This window comes from Rhodamnia argentea, chromosome 11 (assembly GCF_020921035.1).
Source record: "Rhodamnia argentea isolate NSW1041297 chromosome 11, ASM2092103v1, whole genome shotgun sequence".
Classification (NCBI taxonomy): domain Eukaryota; kingdom Viridiplantae; phylum Streptophyta; class Magnoliopsida; order Myrtales; family Myrtaceae; genus Rhodamnia; species Rhodamnia argentea.
The window spans coordinates 1,055,327-1,075,938 of record NC_063160.1 but is presented as its reverse complement, the minus strand read 5'-3'; the positions used below and the strand labels follow the sequence as shown (position 1 = coordinate 1,075,938).

The window sequence follows — 20,612 nt, the reverse complement described above, 5'->3', positions numbered from 1 at the left end:
TATTATAGCATTATTTGCGCATAACATTGGATCGGACATTTATTACCCCATTTGATACTTGATATGGATTGAGAAAATGTTGTGATATGCATTTAAAAAAAAAGGGTATTCTTGTGGATTAAGCTTAGTGGCAAAAGATTTTATGCTTGGTTTTGTAAATGATTTTGTGATATTGATTCTGGATTTGGTTTGTGGATATTGGAGGATGAGATTGTGGTTGTGATGCTCGATATCGCCGTGAACCCGATTGAAGGATTTGTGGGTATGCGCATACTAGTCTAGGATATCCTTGTGGGCCGAGCCACCGGCATTATAGGTGGAGACCTTACCAAGGGGGAATCTTGGTCGCTTTTGTCACGGGGCGTAACACATGGCCATAGTTGGTATCCGAGCATGAGATTGGTTGATGGATAGACCATTGACATGTGTTTTTCATGAGATTGATCAATGGATGGACCATTGATATATATTTTTGACATTTTTATTGAGAAATGACATTCCTTCCATATATGTATGTTGTGTTCGAAGTTGAATATGACTCATTTTAGAATTGACAGTTTGTGATATTGGGTTTTTGGTGAAAAAGAATTATGTTTTGTGTTTTAAATGTATATAGTGAGTGTTCGATCCGCTTAAAAGAAATGTATTTCTCACTGAGCCATGGTAGCTCACTCCTTCCATTTCTTTTATTTTCGGGTTCTTCCGTGACCGCAAATAAGGCGTGAGCGTCACGTTAGTAGCATCTTTTTTGAGAGGGTTTGGGGTATGAGTTGTATATAGCTGTTGAACTTTTGAACTAGCTTTTGATAGACATGTACATATTTTGTTTTGGTTATAGAAAAGCTCTGAGTTTGTAACCAAATGACTGTCTATCGTGTATATATGTGTAGACGTATATATTTCGATATAAGGTGAACTTTTGGTTATGTTGAGGCTACGTTCTTTAGAGAAAGAACGGCCGTGTCATACCTTTATTTGTGATGAATTGGGGTGTGACAGCCTTTCTTTCAACCTCCTTCGTCCCCTCCGTTTTTTCCTGTTCTGGGTCAAATGGCGTTGGTGGGGTTCCAGTGGAAGACGAATCTTCGCGAATTATCTCTGTCTAAAATCCAGTCGCCGGTCAACACTCATCACGTATCCCCATCCGATGCATCTCTCGTCTTCTTCTCGCGCTTCGTTCTCATTTGCTTTTGTGATGTGCTCCGGTAGGAGTTATTGTTTGATCAGCTCTATGATTCGACACGCGTCCATTCACGTTGTTTTACCGGAGGAGGGCCGGTGACGACTTGGAGCTTCCTCCCGGGGCTACTGTTTTCCGCCATGGCAGGAGGTCGGGAGAATCGTGCTGAAACCGTATCTCCTGGTTTGTAGATTGCAGAGTTATGCATATCACCACATTGTTTTATCGGGGAGGACTGGTGACGATTTGGTGATATCCATATTAATTGTTAAATTCTATCTCGAGTTTGATCGTTTACGGAATACAACCCATTGAAAGATTTTGATTTGTTCAAAATCTTGAGCGCATCTAATTTGGATTATTTGGGCAAAGAAAGTCAAATCTTTTCCATTTGACTGATTCTTGTTGTGGCGTACGGGAGAAGATAATTCTTCTTTGGCAAGGAAAAGTCACTAAAAGACAAAAGAGAGGGGATTACATATTATATTTATATATATGTATAATCTTGTGGGACCCATTGAAGTGAAGGATAAGAAAAGTGAAAGGTTTTTTTCTCTGGTCACGTGCGGAGGAGTTCTAAACACGTAGATTTGTGCAATGAATTTTATTATATCCAATTGCAAGTTATTTTATCTATAGACACTTCGGGTTTGTATATAATTTAAGTACGAGAAGTACGAGCGTATTGAGCGATTGTAATTCTGATTCTTCGATTATAGTGGATTATTCATGCTGGCTCTCTCGTGGATATAGATACCGATATTCGGACCGAACCACATAATCTCTAGTGTCTTTTATTGTTCCTAGTTATTTCTTAGGGCTTTTCGCATTGATTTATTTGTAAGATCTTGATTAGTTTCCGCGCGTTATATTTCAACATTGGTAAACCAACCAATCAGAAGCCTTGCTAGAGGAAACTTCCTCATTTTCTCTGATGGGCAACCCGGAAACACGCATTCTTTGCAAGTCTTCTCAGCCGGAAGAGAAGTGATCTAAATAGAAAGTTGTGGCGAGAGCCTATACATTGTCGATTCCTGCTAAAACTACATTTTGTCCTTTTCTCTCTACCTTTTGTTGGTTTGAGCAATTCTATGTCAAGCCAAGGAATAAGCCAGTTCAAGCAAAGCGCTTATTGAGTATAAGACAGGCTAGAACAAAATCTGGTATGACCTCTTATTAATTGGGACTCCGACTTCCATAGGTCCTTGGTTTGACCTCCGAATCGTGGTCCGTCTCTTTTAATAAAGCGGAGCGAGGCCGTGCTTGCTCAGCACGCTCCTATCGTTAGGGTTCTTCAAGAATGCGAAGTCTTTTGCACCTATTGATGCGCCCAACCCAAAGAAGCAATTATCGTTAGAGAGTTCAACTTGCATGCACGCCCTTGCGCATAGATAGTTCAAGATTGCATCATTTGCATCCCTTCTTTGTTTTGTGTTTGTTCCTACCCTTGCCCTCGAAATGGAAGGAAAAGTGTTCCTTAAGACGCTAAGTAGAAGAAAACCATTGAATACCTATAATAGAAGTAGATAGTTCAAGATAAAATCTTCTTCTGGCTGAAGCCGAATCTTTACTAATTATCCGTGTCGGAATCCAGTTAGTCAGTGAGGCAGTCAAACATTTGAAAGTTCCAAAAACAATGAGTCGCTAACCGTTTGCTTCGCCAAACCAAAGTGGGACAGGTAAAATTAAGGGTGAACATGGTTGCAGGGTATAATCTAAAATTAGAACCGGATCGGGGGGGAACCAACCCGGTTTCGGGTTCTAAGGTATGCAGGGTAGGCTGTTTTGACAGATAGGTTCCATGTCTTAGGTAGGTATGTTGACACCAAAAATCGACCCGAGCTTTAACTGATTACGAAGCCCACAGAAATCATAAGGCCTATCAAATTGCAAGTATCGGTGGCCCAAGATGGCAAACCAATCATCGGTCAGAAAAGAGAACCGAGCAAGTTAGCGCTCGGTTGGAGGGAAACGTCGGTGATGCCATTATGTTGGTATGTCACTTCGACAGTTATGCCAAGCAGTTGATTACATGTTTTAAACCGTTTAAAGGATAAGGGAAGTTGTTATTGAATAAGATCTATAAATTTTGGGATAAGGTGCACGTGAAGAAACCTCAAGAGACGGTTTTACCTTGTGACTAGTCTATAAGTAGTTGGAGACAACTCCTTGTAAAGGACCCCGATCAATCATCAATCAAACATTTATCTTTTGCTTTATAATTTATCTTATCAAGCTTTTACTTTTTCGCAGTTTACTTTATTGTCCTATTTATCGTTTTTACTGTCTATTTGTTTCATGTCCGGAATCGCTACAAGAGCCCGTTTAAAACAATAACTCTGAAAGCTCGTCACTTTTCGGTGAAAGATCTTTCGTCGCGGATCATTTTCGGCAAAACAAGGTGGAACCTAGAACCTAGAATCTAATAACAAGTTTTTGTCTTCACAGGACCACTAGTCCGAGCTTCCCTTTTGGAAGATATTTATGACAGAGACTATTACTTTGTTAATATTTCGTATTTATTTGTGTGCCTAAATATGAGTTGTGGTCGGTGCATTGTAAAAGCAACCGATAGTCTTTAAAGGTGATGATTCACTGAAATTGTTCAACTAAGAATACATGTGCAACCTGGATAAATCTTAGAACTAACCCTGGAACTTGTGCCAAGGTAGGTTCCAAATTTCAGTGTGTGAAGGGTAGGTTGCAGGTTCCACATGGAACATGCACAGAACCTAAAAACCGAACTCTTCCGTTAGACATGAGCATCAAGATACTAGTAGAGAGCACACGGTCCAATACCTCATGGCCAAAAACAAATACCAAACAGGCAGCGGTATTTGGTAATTGATGGCCAATAGAAACTACGTTTATCTATATCAGATTGAAAAGTTTGTGGGTCTGATCGTCACGTTAGGCGCTAATGCTTTATCAAGCTTACTGCTGCAGTTCCTTCAGTAAGTCTTCATTGTCAACCAGGGAAGCAAAAAGATAAAAATAAAAAAGATGAAAATAAAAAGTTTACACAGCCATTCCCAGTTCAACTGGTCTCGTTCCAACCTAGGAACCAGCCCGAGACCAACCAATCCAGTCTGGTCTGGTTCTCGAGTGATAGGATTGGTTTCTAGTATGGTCCGGTTTCCGATTTCAGGGTGGGAATCGACCCACCCTGCAATCAATCACGCCTAGAAATCCCTACTCTTTTTACTTGGGACGTGGAAAGCATCCCCTTTTGTGATTGTCTATGCTCTCTTCTATTATACTTGCATCAAGCAAAATGTAGAAGAATTGAGCCAAATAGAAAGTTCCGGCTAAAACCTAAATGTGGTTGGTTTAATGCTCTCTACTTTTACATCATGTAGATGGCTAGTTTCAACCCAACGTCTCTCAAAATTAACCACGTCTTCGATCAATTGTGAAACTTTTTCCTTGAATATTGCAATCTTGGTATAGATATAAAAGAGCAAAAGAAGAACAATGTCATATCTACGAAATTATCAGACTAGTGAGAGCGTCAAATTAAACAAACTAGAGAAGCTAACGTTTGCCCTGAGACCTGACGATGGATCTAGCGGCCCATGAGCCGCCTTTTCGGCAGGCTTAGACAGAAGCATTTAGCCAGAAAACTAGATTTGGCTGAAGGTTTACATATACAAACTTAGTGATGGGTAGCTTCGGGGCAAAAGTTCACGCTCGATATCAAAGTTTTTCGACCCGATCCCTGCTCATGATAAGATGCACTGGCTGTGGCAGAAGGGCAAACGTAAGTGGTCGATCAAGCAGGCCTCAGGTAGCCACAAGATAGAGATGGAATGAATAGGTCCGTTCTCGATGAAATTCTAACATCACCATGTGTTTATGACATCAAAGATGTCTTTCCCTCTCTGAAGGCCACTATATAAGCAGCCCGGGGTTTCAAAACCGTACTTGATGGACAACACAAGGGCTAAGTAATGATGGGCAGTGTTTAATCCTTCTTCCCTGAGATCTCAATATTCTGATCTCACAAGATTACTCTTACTCTGATCGGAATCAACCTCGGTTTTTTTTGCCTCGATTCGCCTTGCTCCACTGACGATGAGTTTGAGCAAGAGCCTTCCTCGTGAGATGGTCCTCGAAATTCTCAAGAGATTGCCAGTGAAGCCTCTGATGAGATTCAAATGCGTCTCCAAATCGTGGCGGCTCATGATCGATGATCCTGACTTCGTGGCCATGCACTTGAAGCACTCCGCTCTCGGTGGCACGAACTGGTACCTTCTTCTCAAGGTTCGGTACCCTTCTCGCGAGCAGAAGAGCTCTCTGTATCCAGATAAGTCTCTTACCGTGGATTCTCAGATAGAAATCGAAGTTCCATTCGTTAGCCCTACGGCCAATTATAGTTTCGTGGGTTCGTGCAATGGATTGATATGCGTTTCTGAGAAAAATACTGAACATGGAAGTTGGACGTTTTTTTTATGGAATTTATTCACTAGAAAGTACAAGGCGGTTCAGAGTTCGTCTCTGAATTTTGCTGAAACTCGTACGGTTCTAGGATTTGGGTACAGCGACCGGATTAATGACTATAAGGTTGTTAGGATTACTCATTGTCGTGATAAATATGGAGGATTCTGGAGGGGATTAGTATCTGAAGTTGAAGTATATAGCCTTAGTACAGATACATGGCGGGCGGTGGAATTCGACCGCGGGTGCAAGCTCTGCGACCTCTCGACAGTCTCTTTCAATGGAAATTTGCATTGGATGTCCATTCTTGCTGATGGAGACTGTAGTTGGTGTTGTGGATCGATAACCACGTTTGGCGTAGCGGATGAGGTCTTCAATGAGATGCCACTGCCGAAGAGTCTTGTTGGAGTCCCGTCTGTCGAGGTTAACTTGGAAGTTTTGAATGGCTCGTTGGTGCTGCTGATTAGTCATGTGAACTGGAGAAATCTAGTGATATGTAAGTGTGACGTTTGGGTTATGACGGAATATGGCATGCCCGAGTCCTGGACTAAGCTGCACACCATACATCTGAATGGGGACGTGGGGAGATTTCGTGGCTTCACGAGGAGTGGCGAGCTTCTTATGGATGCACGCCCACAAGGGCTGATTTCGTGGAATCCGAGCGTGGGACTGACCGGACGCCTTTGGGGATTGCGGGAATTTGATTTAGTGACTGTGGTGGAGAGTCTGGTTTCCCCATAGGGACAGAATTAGTCGTTGCTTTGCTATTGTAGGCAAACATATGAGATGTCTCAGTCTAATTCATGCCTATTAATAAAGAAGGATAACAGCCGAGGTACTCTGCTTCTGTTCAGGTCATAGTAATCTGTTTTGAGATGTTTATACTCTTAAGAATGTGCAAGCATAACAAGGTGCATCAACAAAGCTGACAACTGTAGCATCTTCTTCGAATGTCCTTGTAATACTTGAAGTATGGATTTTGCTTTGATGTTTGTCTCAGCTTCTTTCTCTTATCCTCTAGCTCTGTATCAGGGAATTCCTCCATTAACTTTTCTCTAGTTCAAGCATGTTCATAACCTTTCTGAGCTGATCTTCATTCTCTTAGTCTCCTCCCATTTCTTGGACATTCTTAATGAGAGTTTGGAGGCTCATCAACTTCAAGTTAGGGCACTGGCAGATATGAATGCCTAACTCTACACATCGTTTTTTCAAGAGGGTTATCCCGATGTTGAGCTCGTTTGCTGCACCAGTTATCGGCATGTAAAAGTATTGCAGTATTTGCTCATCACAACATTCTGCTATTGTTGTGGTTATCACTCTTTTCTTTCGTGCGTCTCTTCTCATCAAAAATCACTTCAATGTGACCATTTTCTTGGTCATTGTTATGGAGTAGTAAAACACTTTTCATGGGCTCGTTTGTGCACCCATTTCCTCGACGATCACAGTCCCATTTGTAGAATAATTTGGAATATCAAGATCTTCTCAATAGCATCATGAGGGTCGAGCTCATGATCAAGATTTAGTGGGCACAAAGGATCAGATGAGAATCTTGTGATTAGAGAAGAAGTTTCACAATGGCTCTCTAGATAATCAAATGGAAAACAATAGTTCCAATCGAAGGCTGAATATCCATTTCCAAGGAAAGTAAAATCAGGACATGATATAGTACCTTTTCCTTCAACATGAATTCTGGAATTATCGCTGAATGAGACTTTCCTTTTGATTGTCTCATTGGCTTTTTGTACTCCTTGGCGTATATTGTGAAGGATCTCCCACGTTTCCTTAGAAGTAGTGGCGTTCGAAACATTCTCTAACATAGAATCATCTAAACCTTGATAGATGATCGACATAGCATATTGATCTTTTGCTCTAACATTCTCCAAGGCATTCTTTTGATTTTGACTCAAGGTGGCTTCATCCCCTGGTTCATCATAGCTAGTGTTGACAATTTCCCATAACCAAGGGTGCCGAGTAGGGCTTTCATTCTAACAGCCCAAGTACCATAATTTTCTTTGGTAAGCCAAGGATATTGAAGAGTAGGGCGACTGTTTGTTGAGGCCATGATCACTAATTTTAAGCTCTGATACCAATCTTTTGAGCATCAAAGGCACAGCTCTAAATTGGGATAAGGTGAAGTTAAAAAACTAAAAAAAAGACAACTCGCCAAGTAGATGAATAGGCTTTTCTTATGTTTTCTCCTTAAATCTCCCATATATATTTATATAGACTTGTTACATGACTCTTGAATTACCACTATAAACATGAATATAGAACGTCGGAATACGAACAGGCTCTTGATAAATTCACCAAATAATAAATCTACAATAATGCCTCTTAAAAGCAACCCTACAGTAAAGACTCTCGATTCTTCGAATGGACATCCGTATGCTGATTGACGGCCAGGAATCATCATCAACAACTTTTCAACTTCATCAATAACCTCTTTGCATAATGGGCAATTTTATGCATTTGGTTTAATTTTCAACAAGAAGTTCTATTATTGCTTATACAAGATTGTGGACTACGATTAGCAGAAAGAGAGATTATGAAGGACTAAATTAACCTGAAGAAGAAAGCAGAACTTTTCTCTAGGAAACCATCACATGTGTCGGTAGCTCGACTAATTTAGGAGTCCAATGCCATGAAACTTTGGCGACACACTAAATCTTGTTTACCGAAATGAAGATGGCACGACTTAAAGTTTTATTTGTTTCTTTTCCATGCTAACAATTACTTTTAGTCAGGATGAATATGGCATGACATGGACCGCAATGCCAATAGAAGGAATATATAGCTCAAGAACTCAATCGAGCAGAACGAAATATCAAGAACTTAGATTAGCAGAAGACAAGGAAGCACCGGGACAAATCAGATGCTCAAAGACTATCAAGAAACCTCTTGAATGTGGAGAGATCAAGAGGGGCGAGTGCGTTTAGAAACCTGTAGATGATCTTGGTGCCCACTTAACTGAAAGTCTAAAATTACTTCCTAGTTTTTGTTTTAATAAATCTCATCCTTTTTTATGGTTGAATCCACCCAATTCGCTCTCGAGCTAACCGTGAGCTCATTTGCAAAGCTTCCCTATGACGTCATCGTCGATGTGCTGAAGCGATTGCCGGTGAAACCGCTGTTGAGATCCAAGTGTCTCTGCGGATCCTGGCATTCCACAATCGGCTACCTTCATTTCGTGGCCCTGCACTTGGGTCAATCCGCTTCTGATGCTGCCAATTGGTACATTTTGTGTGCATGGAAGATTTTCTGCGACTAACGGGAAACTTTGCTGCCTTTTCCAATTCAAGCATGTTACGAACTCGGTAACTCGGAAAGGACTGAGCCTTCCTTACCTCATAGGATGGATTTCTTTGTCATAATATTTCCTGGTGATCTACCATTCTTGTCTTTAGGAAACATGCCAGTGTCCTCTCAATTTTGACATTGAACATCTGATGCGGACTGAATCCTGTGATCCCTAAAAGCTAATAGTATCCTCACTCTGATCAATGACAATGTCAAGAGAGGAGATAATTCATTATCAGCTCTCATTATGGAAGCATTAGGAAGATCCGGAATAGATACTCTACATACCAGAATAGCGCTTACTCGGCAGCTCATTTCGGCAATGCAGAGCAAATTTAGCACATTCAAATAGGGTCAAAATGTTTCATCCTAGATAATTATCCAAAATCGGCACCAAGATGAGATGATAACCCGCCTATCGAGAACTCAGGCGAATTCATTGCCCAATTTGGGGAGCTTAATCAATCCAAATGGCAGAAGTTAATATTAATACGACGAATTAAAGTTAATAATATGGCAGTAGTTGTTGATAGGGGTCCACTTGCAGTTTTCCGTCAGGGGCCTCCAGACCAATTTAGATCGCTGCCCTGGTGCTTGCGTTTGAAGACCATGCGGATCACCGGTGTGATCAACCGGAATGGCCGTAAGAGGTCGATCGAGCATGCCTCAGATAGCCTCGAGATAGAGATGGAATTCTAACATCAGTATGTCTTTATGATATTAAGATTCACGGTTACAAAATTGGACTTGATGGACAACACAAAGGCCAAGCAACTTTAATCCCTCTTTCCTGAGATCATAATATTCTGATCTCACATAATTACTCTTGCTTTGATTGGAATCAACCTTGGTTTTTGCTTTGATCTGCCTTCTCCATCGATGAACGATGAGTCTGAACAAGGACCTCCCTCATGAGATAGTCCTTGAAATTCTCTCGAGATTGCCAGTGAAGCCTCTCATGAGATTCAAATGTGTCTCCAAATCATGGCGATGTATGATTGATGATCCTGACTTCGTGGCCATGCACTTGAAGCACTCCGCTCTCTGCGGCACGAACTGGTACGTTCTTCTCATGGATTGGTACTTTTCTCATGATCAGATGATCTCTCTGTATCCAGATAACTCTCTTACTGTGGCTTCTCAGTTAGAAATTGAAATTCCATTCATTAGCCCTATAGCCAATTATAGGGTCGTAGGTTCATGCAATGGATTAATCTGTGTTGCTGAGGGTAATACTGAAGATGGCAGTCAGACGATATTTCTGTGGAACTTATTCACTAGAAAGTGCAAGGCGGTCCGGAGTTCGACTCAGGATTTTGTTGACACTCGTATGGTTTTGGGATTTGGATACAGTGACAGGATTAATGACTATAAGGTTGTTAGGATTACTTATTATCATGACAAATATAAAGGATACTTGGAAGGACTAGAATCTGAAGTTGAAGTTTATAGCCTTAGTACAGATATGTGGCGGGCGGCTGAATTTGACAACGGGTGCGAGCTGAGCGACCTCTCGACTGTCTCTTTCAATGGAAATTTGCATTGGATCTCGATTGTTGCTGATGGAGACAGTAGTTGGTGTTATGGATCGATAATCACATTTGGTGTAGCGGATGAGGTCTTCAATGAGATAGCACTGCCGAAGAGCTGTCTCATTGGAGTCACGTATGACCATGCTTATCTGGCGGTTTTGAATAGCTCCCTGGTGTTGCTGATTAATAATGTGAACCTGAGAGATCAATTCAACAGTACGTGTCATGTTTGGGTTATGACGGAATATGGCGTGCCTGAGTCCTGGACTGAGCTGCACAGCTTAGATCTCAATGAGGGAGTGTCGAGATTTCACGGCTTCACGAGGCGCGGCGAGCTTCTTATGGATACGTATCAAAATGAGCTGATTTCGTGGAAACCGAGTGTGGGAGTGACACAGCTCCTTTGGACATTGGGGCCATTTGATTTGGTGATTGTGGTGGAGAGTCTGGTTTCACCATAGGGACAATATTAGTGGTTGCTTTGCTATTGCAGGCAAGATGAGTTGTCTCAGACTAATTCATAAAAACTGTCGAATACCGCTGAGAACCAAAATACTCCTTTTAACTTGTGATTTCTGTTTGAGATATTTCTACTCTTAAGAAAATGCTTGGAATGCCAGCAAAGTAAGGTGCAATGAAACTGTTGATAACTTTAGCATCTTCTTTGAAAATTAATGTCTATACTCCTTACATTCACTCCTTCCTTGTTCCTGCAAGCATTGAAGCTGTTAGATTATTTATATATGAAAGTACGCCTTCACCTAATGGCTTAAGCTTTTAATGCGTGATAATTCTAATGGTATCACCTCCTTAGATGACAAATCCACCCCTTACTCTTTGGCTGCTGCAAATGCTAATGATGACACGTTACAGATCGGAGCTACTCCTATATCCATCAATTAAGTACTAGGTGTTTACGTGCCAAAACCTCAAAGATGCGATGATGAAGCATTTATTTAAAATGTGAAGTTCAGATTGCACTTCCATGTCGTTACAATCCCTGAATTACTAGTATTCCTCTAGGCTGACATAGTTTAACAAGCATGTGGAACATTGAAGATCGGCCTGAACATACTGTGGTAGAAGCAGTGATTAGACTGACACAATCTTATCTCACCCCATTAGGCTAACCATTGTCCGACATGACTTCCCCAGATGTGCATTCAGCAAAAGGCATGAAAAAACTTGGTTGAGCTTCCCTTATACAAGTCATGATTAGGAGCTTGAAATGCTCTGCGACCTGATGAGAATTATGCCGGTTTCTCAACAAGGGGATGTTCATGGGTTCTTATCTTATTGGGTTCAAAGAAATGTGTAATGACTAGTTGTTAGGATAATATACATCATTGATGTTTATGTATGATGCTTGGGTGAACCAGAAGTCTAGGTTTATTCGTTTAATACTACTTTAATGACACTGTCTAGGACTCCAAGCATTTGATCAGGCACTTTTCATCTAATGTGCATAATCGATCTCCACATATTCAGTCCATGGCACTAGAAGCATTGTGATTTCTTCCTATAACTCTGGTTTGCGCATCAACTTCTCAGAAATGCACAAACCAGATTCTGTAATTTGTTCTGGATTAAGGGCCTTCATTTGAGCATCTTCACCCAATTCGGGAGCTAACCATGGGCTCATCTGTGAAGCTTCCCCACGATGTTGTCATCATATCCTGAAGCAATTGCAGGTGGCTGTTGAGGTTCAAGTGCATGTGCCGATAATGGCTTTCCATCATCCACGACACTTGTTTCGTGGCCTTGCTCTTGCATCGATCTGCTTAAGATGCCGCCAATTGGTATGTTGGTTACACGAAATATTTTCTGTGGTCTAAGGGGAAATTTTGCTCCTTTTTCCAATTCAAGCATGTTACGAACTTGGTAATTCAGAAAGGAAACAAACTGAGCATAGGAATGCATAGTATTACCTAGTAGTCTTGTCTTCAGGAAACACGATAATGACCTATCAATTTTAAAAAGGAGTATCTGATGTGGAATCAATACTTGATGCATAATAGCTAATAGCATCATCACAGTCATCAACGACAAGTCAAGGATTAGATAATTTATAATCAGCTATGGTTAGGTAAGCATTAGGAAGATCCAGGATAGATACTCTACTTACCAGGATGGCTCTTAGTCTGAAACTCATTATGGCAATGCAGAGCAAGTTTAGTACGTTCAAATGGGTGAAAATATTTTGTGCTAGATATCTATCCAAATTGGCACCAACATCAGTTGACAACCTGCCTATCAAGGACTCTAGTGAATTCATTGCCTGATTTGGGGAACTTATTAAATCCAAATGGAAGAAGCTAATATAAATACGACAATATGGCAGTCGTTGTTGATAGTGCTTCATTGGCAGTTGTTGCCGTTGTGGGGACCCAGGGCCAATTTAGATTACTTCACTGGTCCACATCGTTGAAGACTATGCAAGTTGCCAGTATGATCATTTAGGAAATGGCTATCGGAGGTCGTTGTGGTGTCTTTGAGGGGGCCTCGGAGGGCCGCGAGATAGAGATGGATGAATAGATTAGCTTTCCCTAGAATTCTAACGTGAGTACATTCTGTCATGACATTAAAATTGAACTTGATAGACAACACAAACACAAAGTTTGATGAGTGACCTTTAATCCTCTTCCTAGAGATCAGAACTTCTAGATGTCATGAAATTACTCTTAATCTGATTGGAATCAACCTCATTTTCAAATCCTTTTGCCTTGATTCGCCTTGCTCCATTGACGATGAGGTTGAAGAAGAACCTCCCTCATGAGATAGTCCTCGAAATTCTTAAGAGATTGCCAGTGAAGCCTCTCATGAGATTCAAATGAGTCTGCAAATCGTGGCGTTGAACGGCGAAGATCCTGACTTCGTGGGCATACACTTGAAGCACTCCGCTCTCTGTGTCACGAGTTGGTACATTCTTCTCATGGATCGGTACTTTTCTCACGATCAGAAGAGCTCTCTATATCCAGATAAATTTCTTACTGCAGCTTCTCAGTCAGAAATCGAAGTTCCATTCTTTAACCCTATGGGCAATTATAGTGTCATGGGTTCGTGCAATGGATTGATCTGTATTGCTAATGCTAATGCTGAAGATCGCAGTCACACAATATTTTTGTGGAATTTATTCACTAGAAAGTACAAGGCAGTTCTGAGTTCGCCTTCAGATTTTGTTGACATGTGCTCTGCTCGTGTGGTTCTAGGATTTGGATACAGTGACAAGACTAATGACTGCAAGGTTGTTAGAAGTATTTATTTTCCTGATAAATATGGAGGATACTTGGATGGATTAGAACCTGAAGTCGATGTTTACAGTCTTAGTACTGATATGTGGCGGATGGTAGAATTCGACCTCGGGTGCAAGCTGAGCGACCAGTTGACGGTCTCTTTCAATGGAAATTTGCATTGGATCTCGATCGATGTCGATGAAGACCGTTGCTGGCGTTATGGATTGACAATCACATTCGAGGTAGCCGATGAGGTCTTCAAAGAAATGACACTGCCAAAGAGCTGTTTCAATGGAGTCACGTGCGACCGCGCTTATCTGGCAGTGTTGAACAGCTCACTGGTGCTGTTGATTAATCAAGGGGATCCAAGAGGTCGATCGATTGATATGTGTTACATTTGGGTTATGATGGAATATGGCTTGCCCGAGTCCTGGACTAAGCTGCACACCTTAGATCTTGATAAAGGAGTGTCAAGATTTCATGGCTTCACAAGGTGCGGCGAGCTTCTTATGGAGATGCTGACACGAGTTGATTTCGTGGAATCCAAGCGTGGGACTGTCAAGACTCCTTTGGACATTGGGGGCATTTGATTTAGTGACTGTGGTGGAGAGTCTGGCTTCCCCATAGGGACAGAATTAGTTGTTGCTTGTAGGAAAGAATATGAGATGTCTCCATCGAATTCATACCAACTAACAAAGATGGATAACAGCTGAGGTACTCTTATTAACTTGTGTTTTCTGCTGCTGTACAGGTCATACTCATATCTGTTTGGGATTGTACTCTTAAGAGTGCGCTTGCATCGACAACGCTGACAACTGTAGCGTCTTCTTTGAATGTTAAAGTAATATTTGAAGTATGCATTTTGCTTTGATTCAGTTCTATGAATGGCAAGCACCATAATTCATTTTTTTTTCTTGAGTCGCCATTTTTACAACCATTGACCCCATTTTCGACCATAGTAACCGTCATATACTAGTTCTTAGGCTACATTTGGTCGTTGGGATATAAGCCAGAAAGGATATGTTTTATCCTATTCTGTATTTGATGGGTGTTCATGATAGGATAAAGGGGGAATATAAGGGGAGATAGTTGGGATAAAAAGAAATTCCCAAGGGAGAGGTGTGATAGACCAGGATAGAATTTCTCAAGAAAATAGACACGAAAAGAATTGGGTTTTTCCCACAACCACCACCTCTCCTTTGCATTGGGCCACCTCTTTGCCGCGCTTGGGCACCTCTCTAGCGGGGGGTCACCTCTCCGGCTGTGGCGACCGTCAAGTGTGGCCACCTCGTTGACGATGCTAGGCTGGGGTCTCTGACCACAAAATTGGGTATCTCCACGACCTTGTTCTTTAACCGATTGCTTGGCATGATATGAGATCATGCTCCTCGTTCTTTGACCGCCTAAACATTTTCAACCTTTAAAAGGGGTCTTGACATGTTATGAAAAACTCAAGGTCGATCATTGACTTTCAAAAGGAGTCCGAACTTTTGAAAGGGCTCTCTTAGACGACTTGCATGAGTGCATCTTCAACTTATGAAAAGAGACCAAATAATTAGATTATTTAGCACTTGTTTACTCACTCAACAAGATAACGAGCAAGGCCGGCAAGTTATTCTCAACGGATTCGACTCCAAATCACGACCCACGATTCTATGGGGTCTGCTCCATTTATGTTGTGCCCGAATCCAGATGGCACAAATCTCTGTTCAAGAATAACTCACTTATTAGAACTCATCATTGAATAATTTCTAAAGTATCTTGATGTTTTAGCAAAAATAGAGTCGATCTTAGCCATGCCTTGCCCATGCTTATCCAACTATAAATCTGTAGTTCACCAAACAAGAGATAGGATATGATAAAATCTTTGGATTTCTTATCCTACCCTATCCGATCCTATCCCGATTAGAAATCCGGATGACCAAACACATTCTTAAGTTTATCGTAGAAAGAAGCCAAGTGTTTATTGCCGAAGAAACTAATTTTTGAAAACTAAGTATTCTACCAATGATTTCTCCTTCATTATTCCTGCAAGCATGAATGCCTTAATTTTTCGATTGAAGATATGAAGATCCATAAATCTGAAAGAATGGGAATAATATTTTCCAGACATGTTGCTTGCGAAATCCTCAATTTTTCGCTCTTCTTCTGCAGTCGTTAGGCCATGATTCTTCAATATCTCTTTTTCTCTAGTCAAGCGTTGGCCCTTTTTTTTGCCACTCGGTTTCGAAGGTTGTCCACCTTGGACTTGAGTTTCATTTCGGAAAAGCCGCATTGGAGTCCAAATTTAATTTAAAAAGCCGTATTAGACGAATTGCCGGAATATGCACTTAAGCGACTGATTTTTTCTCCGATGTGACGATCAAGTGTCGCTTGAAAAAGTTTTGGCATTCAAAGTGGCTACTATGAAAGTTACGGCACTTTCAGTGTCCTTTTCCCCGTTCTGACTGCGTTAGGCCCTTGTCAACAACTCCTTTTAAGTTTTCTAATTGTTTCCCCATTTATCACATCCAGCCCTTACACTTGGGCTGAAATGCTTTGTGACATGGTGAGAATTATCTTGGTTTCTGGACATGGAGGATGTTCGTGTTGTCCTTTGGTATTAAGTTCGATGAAAGGTGAAATAACTAGGAGGTTGTCTGTATACCGTACTTAGGTGATGTTTATGGAAGATGCTCGGGGAAACTAGAACTCGAGGTTTAATCGCTTAATACATATTTGATGACATCGTCGAGGATTCAACGAAGTTTATGAAGTGCTTTTGAGAAAGGTGCGTAGTTAATACTCCATGGTCCATGGCAATGGAAGCATTTCAGTCCCTTCGACAACCACTGGTTTGTGAATGAACGTCCTGGCAATGCAAGAACCAGCTTCTGTTTTTCCTTTATAGGGATTCACTTGAGCATCTTTACCTGATGATGCTAGTTAGTAAAAAGTAGATCATACCCCTACCCCTACTTCTCTTTGTTCAAATTTCTTTGGATCAGTGGCTGGTGATTCAGCAATCCATACATGCATCAGAGATAATGAGCTTCTTCCTCTAGTGTTACGGGAAAATACATACCACTCTTTGTTCTTGCTCACCTGAGCTCCTGATTTCGCTCCAAGATCAGCATCTCTTGTGCTTTTCCCTCGCTCGCGTCTCGATTCTTCCCGATAGATCATTGTATACCTTGAAAGATGCATAACAAAATTCTAAGAGAAAATCGAGTTTGAAAAAAAACGAAACCCATTGAACTAGTGCCTTGATCTGGATCGACTTGGTCACTTGGCGTTTAACTTTAACAGATCTGAAAAACGCAAAATCAGCTCACGTGAGGTAACAACAATGATGGAGAGATTAGAGAAAAACCCATCTTCTGAACTACCAACCTGAAAACACTCGGGTTTGAAGACAACCTCCAACGATGTAGTGTGAAGAAGGATATTGGCCCCTTACATTGTCTTGAATACGAAATAATTGCCAAACTGGTTCTAAACTAATTGTATGGATGAAAATTCAATTCTAAACTTTTCGATTTTGTCAATGCCTTCCTAAGCAACTCTGATGCAGTCCTAGCCGCCAATTGACTTTGGAAATTGCTGACATGGAGTCTAGTCATAGCAGAACGTCCTATGTGACATGCTGATGTGAATAATACTCGAATTAACATTTTACTTGAACTGTCGCATTAGCATTTTCCGAGGTCAATTTGCCGAAAGGATTGCATTGGAATTTAGCACATAGGTTTAAGACTATATTGGCAAAATTGAAAATTTTATAACTGAATTAGTATTCATACAATAGGTTTAAGAACTGATTTGGCAATTATCCCACTTGCATACCCTTCGATTTTCTTTATTAATTTTTGTTTTACAAAAGCAATCCAATGAGGTTTTCGAGTTCTTCTTCCTATGTTGCAGGTGAGGTGTTCAACAAAATGGAACTGCAAGAAAATCCGGTTAGTGGAGCCACCCTCAAGCATGAAGTTGCGTCTTTCGCAAGGTTGAATCACGGCTTAAGTACATCCTAAGTGCCATAAGTTGTGTACGGCGCTCACTTTAGTGCCAAAACTTTCAAATCGATCACTTTAGTGCTAAGTTTTTGTAACTTTGATCACTTAAGTGCCAACTTCTCTTAAAAACGATCACTTTAGTGCCAGAGCTAACGTGGCTGGCCGAAAATTCGATACGTGGTATTTTTTATTAATATTTGAGATGACGTGGCTCGGTAAATTTGACACTAAAGCGATCGTTTTTAAAAGAAGTTGGCATTTAAGTGATCGAAGTTACAAAAACTTAGCACTAATGTGATCGTTTTGAAGTTTTGGCACCGAAGTGATCGAAGTTACAAAAACTTAGCACTAAAGTGATCGATTTGAAAGTTTTGGCACTAAAGTGAGCGCCGTACACAACTTATGGCACTTGGGGTGTACTTAACCCGTTGAATCACTTCTGGATCTGTTGATGGTTGGGCCATGAGAAACTGTGGTGTGCGCGGGTCCTGGGTTAAGCTGTAATATTTGAGTTTTTTTGACTAGGTCAAAACAAGTGGTAGGACCCACTGGTAAAATATAAAATAAAAAAAAATAAGAGAGCAGATGGTTTCTCCAAAAAGAGGCATCGGGAGTCTTCCATCTATAAAGAGAAGAAAGAAAGAAAACAGAAAGGGGAAAAGGGAGAGAAAGAAGAGAAGAAAAAAAGGGAGAAAGGAGAAAAGGGAAAAAGAGAAATAGAAACCAGTCACGTGCGCGCGCCACCTTCCACGAGCGCCTTGCTGAAGTCGTTTCCCTACGTGTCGCAGCACGTGGTAAGCGCTTGCCCTCTCTTCCCTCTCTATTGAAGTGATTTTCTGGATTTAGGGCAAAATTCGGATCTTGAGGGAAACTGAGTTGCTGTGTCCTATCTCATGGGCGATTGGCCACGTTTTTGCTTGGGAATGAAACGTTAGGATGTTATGAAGCCGTAGGATTCGACGGATCACGATTTCGTGTTATGGTTTGCCCGGACCGAGCAATTCAAATCTGGTGCGCAGACTTACTGCGCGAACAGTGGACTTTGAGGGCTATTTTCTTTAGTTTCTGGTTGTCGGTTGAGGTTGACCCTGTTGAGACTTTTGTAGTACGTTAAATAATCTTCGTTTTGACTACAATATTGCATCAATCGGACTTCGTTTGATCGAGTTGAGGAAGTTCTTGCAATTAGGGCTGGAAAATCCGAGTTTTGGAGAATTTGATGTCGCAGGGCCTGATTTTGGTGTTGGTTAGCCATGATTATTGTACAAAATAAACTTAAGGATTTTATGGAGCTAATGCTTTTGACGGTTTGTGAATTGAATTTACGGTTTGTCCAAACGAAATTTCTGAAGTTCGGCGTGCGGGCTGTCCAAGTGCACGACCGGTAGTTCTTTGGCCCCTAGGTGTCTGATTGTCGACGTTTATACGTCATTTAAGCAAGTTTTTCGCATGCGTAGTATTTTACAAGCTTTTAATGTTATTTTTCAACTAATTTTTAGGATTTCAAGCTTTGCGGTTCAAATGACTACGATAGGTTGGATTGCGACTTTTTAAGGTGAGATGTACTTTATCTTCTAAGAATTTATAAAACTCATGTTTTAAAGATGGGCACGAGTGCGGTGGTTTGATTTTCTCGACAAGGTGAAGTAATGTGATGTTTCGAGCATTATTTTTGCATAAACCGGATCGAGCTATTACTACCCATTTTATTATTTGATATGGTTGTTGACGATTGTTTTACTGAAATGCTGTTTGAGAAACATATTTCTAAGCAAGGCTATGTATTTGGTTTGTTAAGCTGGATTGTTGTGATTTTCTGGATGTTGGTATTGTGATTAATGCTCATATCCCTATGATTAGAACCCACCGAGGTGGGGGTAGTATGCATACTGTCAGGACGTCATTGAGCCGAACCACTGGCTAAAATGAGTGGTAGACCTAACCAAGAGGGGTAAACTTGGTCGCCTTACCACGGCGTTAAACGTGGCCATAGTTGATGATGAGTATGAGATTATTCGATGGATGGACCATCGAAAGTTAGTTTAATGAGATTAATCAATGGTTTAAGCCATTGATAGTTTGTTGTTATTATGATTTGCTATTTGACTTACTTTGATGATTGCATAGTGATTTCTCGATCCGCTTAGAAGATATTGTATTTCTCATCGAGCTGTGGTTGCTCACTCCGTTATCTCTTTTGTCTTTCAGGTTTATCGGCGAGTCGCAAATAGGGTCGAGCGTACGTTAGCTACAAGACTATTTTGTGGATAGTGGGGATATATTTTTGGGATAAGTTGTATATAGTTGGTGAGTTCGAGCTAGATGGGAAGCTATATGTGTTTGTCTTTCCATTTTGGGAGATGAGCTCTGAATTTTTTGTGAACTTGTGACCTGTTTATCATTATATATGTGAAGGTATATAATTTGGATATCAGGTTTTTGTTCTTACTTTGAGGCTGCGTCCTTTCAGTAAAGGAGGACGGCCGTGTCATGCCCTTTTTCTTGAAGAATCGGGGTGTGACATAAGCTGTATACCTTAGAGCCAAGAAATGTAGCAAGATCTCATGGCTGCTCGAGGAATGGCAAGCTTCTGTTTGCTACGTTCTATCCTGACCAAATTTTGCAGAGTCCTAGTGCTGGAACATCCCAAAAGCTTCAGTAGCGGTGAGGAGCATAGTTTCTCCATAGGGACAAATGAATTGCTGCTTTTGCCAGAATAGGCAGCTGAATAGGAAGGTGGGGGTGTCTGAAATCGCTAGAAAATGTCTTCTACATTCCTATGGTTAAAGAAGAAGAAGAAGCAGGGTTGAAACTTTTTGCGAATCCCACTTTAGAGCGCATACTTATGTTGGTTGGAGATTTTTATTTTCTGGAAGTGTGTTTGGAGTCTTGGACCCCAAGCCAAAGTAGGTGAGTTCAGATTATTGACAACTGTTGA

At 41.0% G+C, this 20,612-nt stretch overlaps 1 protein-coding gene across 1 annotated transcript; it reads left to right on the top strand.

Moving 5' to 3' along the window:
- The first annotated feature begins 5,185 nt into the window (after positions 1 to 5,185).
- LOC115750471 (F-box/kelch-repeat protein At3g23880-like) lies at positions 5,186 to 6,290 on the top strand. The gene is made up of 2 exons (XM_048272436.1): positions 5,186 to 6,227; positions 6,280 to 6,290. Exons 1-2 carry the CDS (start codon positions 5,255 to 5,257, stop codon positions 6,288 to 6,290), a joined length of 984 nt encoding a protein of 327 aa, XP_048128393.1. The 5' UTR covers positions 5,186 to 5,254.
- Positions 6,291 to 20,612: the final 14,322 nt, after the last annotated feature.